This window comes from Magnolia sinica, chromosome 3 (genome assembly GCF_029962835.1).
Source record: "Magnolia sinica isolate HGM2019 chromosome 3, MsV1, whole genome shotgun sequence".
In the NCBI taxonomy this organism is placed as follows: Eukaryota; Viridiplantae; Streptophyta; class Magnoliopsida; order Magnoliales; family Magnoliaceae; genus Magnolia; species Magnolia sinica.
Window position 1 is genome coordinate 14091100 of NC_080575.1, and position 3234 is coordinate 14094333.

The 3234-nt window shown below is 47.0% G+C and overlaps 1 protein-coding gene across 1 annotated transcript; it reads right to left on the reverse strand.

Moving 5' to 3' along the window:
* Window positions 1-1316: 1316 nt before the first annotated feature.
* LOC131238811 (uncharacterized) lies at window positions 1317-2748 on the reverse strand. Its single transcript, XM_058236407.1, has 3 exons — window positions 2730-2748; window positions 2190-2647; window positions 1317-2030 (listed from the first exon to the last, which is right to left on the reverse strand). The coding sequence occupies exons 1-3, from the start codon at window positions 2746-2748 to the stop codon at window positions 1317-1319; spliced, it is 1191 nt and encodes a 396-aa protein (XP_058092390.1).
* Between the last annotated feature and the right edge of the window lie 486 nt (window positions 2749-3234).

Below are 3234 nucleotides of genomic sequence, written 5' to 3' on the forward strand. Positions count from 1 at the left end.
TTTCTATTTGTTGGGTATTCCCAATCAAAGGTGGGGGTCATGGTATGAAAGTCGTCTATCACTAAGGAAACCTATATTGAATGGCTAAAATCCCAACCCATATATATATTATTTTTATACGTCGGTCAGTATTCCGAGCAATAAACGTTCCTTTTCATTGGGAGATACTTTTTTTTTCTTTTTATTTATAAACAGAGCATGTACAAACAGGAGATTCAGGAGAGCGAACCACAAAAAGCTTTGGCCTCTCCTATCGCATCAAGAAAAAACCAAAAGGAAGAAGCAAAACAAAACAAAAGCCCAGAACTGACAGCCACTAAAAAGACTTAGCCGACTTGGTTCCAATCATTCTAAGACTGACCCTATCAAGGAAAATCAGCCCCCTGACCTATCTCATGAGGGAAGATGCGAGGGGGATAAGGGAAGACGTTTGGAGCTCACTACCCATACGGGCCATGACATCAGTCGGGCCATTGCCCTCCCTGAGAATATGGTTGAAAGAGCAAGTTCCTTTCTGGGTCAAGGGGGTAATCCTGGAAACCCTAATTTCTCCAAGGCCATGGGGACGCCTTCCCAAGTAGGAGGTTGAGGGTGATCTTGGAGTCAGATTTAATTTCAATATTTTTCAACCCTCGTTCCAGACAGAGGCTGACCCCATCATGAATCGTGCGTAGCTCGGCAAGATTATTCAAACCCATCTCGTAGCCAGCTGAGAAAGCAAAACGAAGATTCCCATTTTCATCCCTGCAAACACTACCGCCGCCAGACAATCACGAGTTACCTCTTGCAGACCCATCCACGTTAAGCTTGACCCATCCTTTCACCAGCTTTCTTCATGTGACAATTTGGGAGCATACATGAAACTGACGAGGAAGGGAGGGGGAAGGGGGCCGATGACCATCCAAGAGGTGGGCGCTCAGAGGGCTCCCCTTGGGTGTCTCACCAAGAATGGTATTAGCCCACCAGTTAATACGAGCAATGGAGACGCGAACCTTTATCGCCTTACCCTCGAATCTGGCTTCATTTCTCGCCCTCCAAATTTCCCATAAAATCAAAGCTGGAATTAGAGAACAGGTGAGCACAGGGGCACTGCTCGGGGCTGAAGCTTCATGCCACTAAGCTAATCTGCCCTCCACGGATAGGTGGGGCAGTGGAAGAAATATCCCATAAATGGAACCAAAATGCGTCCAAAGGGAGGAGGCGTGAATACCTGTCAGGAAAAGGTGGGAGATGGATTCAGACTTGGCAGAGGTGGCGGGTGAATCCGCTTCACAGCAACAACACTTGGAAGCCATCGAAATCCCTTTGGATTGAACTCAGTCGTCCACCAGGATAGCCCCATGCAACAGTCTCCAACAAAAGACAGAGAATTTAGGAGGAAGAGTCTTGTTCCATAGCCATTTACTCCACCTTGGAGATGAAGAAGGGGATCTAGAAATCTTCCAGGCCAACTTTACCGTGAACAGGCCTGAGTGGTCGAGGGGCCAAAAACAGGATGGGCGATCTTCTGAAGTAGCATAACCACCATTGAAGATGTGATTTATAGCATGTTGGGGCAGATATGTAAGGATGACTAAAGGCGGGAGCAGGCCAGCAGTTCCCAGAAAGTCCCTGATCTTGAGGGACAGAATGTGGCTGGGGATGGGGGTCAGACGTGAGATCTTGCAATGGGCCAGGCCCGTCCAAGTCTCTGTCCACAGGTGTAGGTCCCCCGTACCAACCTGCCATTGCACCTTCATTGCGAGGAGAGGGAAATAGGATCTAATTTTTTTCCAGTAAGGTGAAGCCTTATCCCGTACTCTATTGACAGTGTCCCTGTAAATGTCAGTGTGAAATTTTGCTTGCATGAGGGACACTCGCGGCCCGGCCTTTTTACCATATTTAACCTCCCACGCAATCTTCATACAGAGGGCTGACAAAACTTCGTTAAGCCGTCTGATACCCAGACCTCCTTCACTAATGGGTCTCGTAATCTTTTCCCAAGCCACCCAATGAAGTTTTTGGGCGCCATCCACCCAGCCCCAGAAAAACTTAGAGAAACTATGTTCAAGACAGGAAATAACCTGAACTGGGACATGAACTGTGGCCATGATATGTAATGGGATGCTACCAAGAACGTGTTTGATCAATGTTATTCTGCCAGCTTAGGATAACAGTCTTGCTTTCCATCCGTTAACTTTATTATTCACCTTATCAATGAGGAATTGAAAGTCTGAAATTTTTACTCTGCCTCTACAGAGAGGGATGCCCAGGTACTTGACTTCATCACTAGCATTTGCAAAGCCAAGAAGTCTCTCAATCGACCGAGCTCTAGATGACGCCATCGATTTGGGCCTAATGAAACAACTCTTGTTGCACTTTATCTTTTGTCCCGAAGCCTTCTGGAAGGAGTCCAAGAACACCTTGAACTTCATGAGGGTCTTGCGGCAGCTGTTCATGAACACTAGGGTATCATCTGCATACAGAAGATGCATCACAAGCCGGCAGCCACGTTGGAGTTTATAAGGCCGGCAAGCTTCGATCTCCACAAGGTGTTTCAGGCTGCAAGAAAATGGTTCCCCTGCCATAATAAAAAGCACTGACGACAGGGGGTCACCCTGGCGTAGCCCTCTCGTGGGTTTGAAGAACCCCCCGATTTTCCCATTAACTAAAACCGAAAACCACGTGTTAGCCTAACACTTTTCTAGCAACCGAATGCATCTGTCATCAAATCCGAATCTATAGAATACCTGCTTCAGAAAAGGCCATTCAACTCTGTCGTAAGCTTTCTCTAGATCAAGCTTGAGGATGATGTTGCCCCCTCGAACTTTCCTATCTGTCTCTCTCATTGCGCCATGACTATGTTCTCCATGATGGCTCTACCTTGAGCGAAGGCCCCTTGTTCTTTTGAAATCAGCTTGGGCAAAATCTTGCTTAATCTGACAGCCAACACTTTAGAGATGATCTTGTATATGACATTACACAGGATGATCAGCCTGAAGTCTGAGAACTTGGCAGCTGATGGGGATTTAGGAATAAGACATAGCAGCGTGGATGAGAAAGCCCTTGGCATATCTTCCCCTTGAAAGAAGGAGACAGCAGCCTTGTGGATATCAGCCCCCACAATCTGCCAGCAGTCAATAAAAAAAGCGGCTATGAAGCCATCTAGGCCTGGGGCCCCGTCTTTCGAGATGAAGAATACCGCTGCGTGAATTTCAGCAAGGTAAAGGGGGGCTAAAAAACTTTGATTATCTT

What these genes read in the sequence shown, in the direction of transcription:
- LOC131238811 (XM_058236407.1), bottom strand. An exon ending in TTCAATTCCTCATTGATAAG is followed by an intron (nt 2,031 to 2,189) that starts GTGAATAATAAA and finishes AGTTTCTCTAAG; the next exon opens with TTTTTCTGGGGCTGGGTGGA.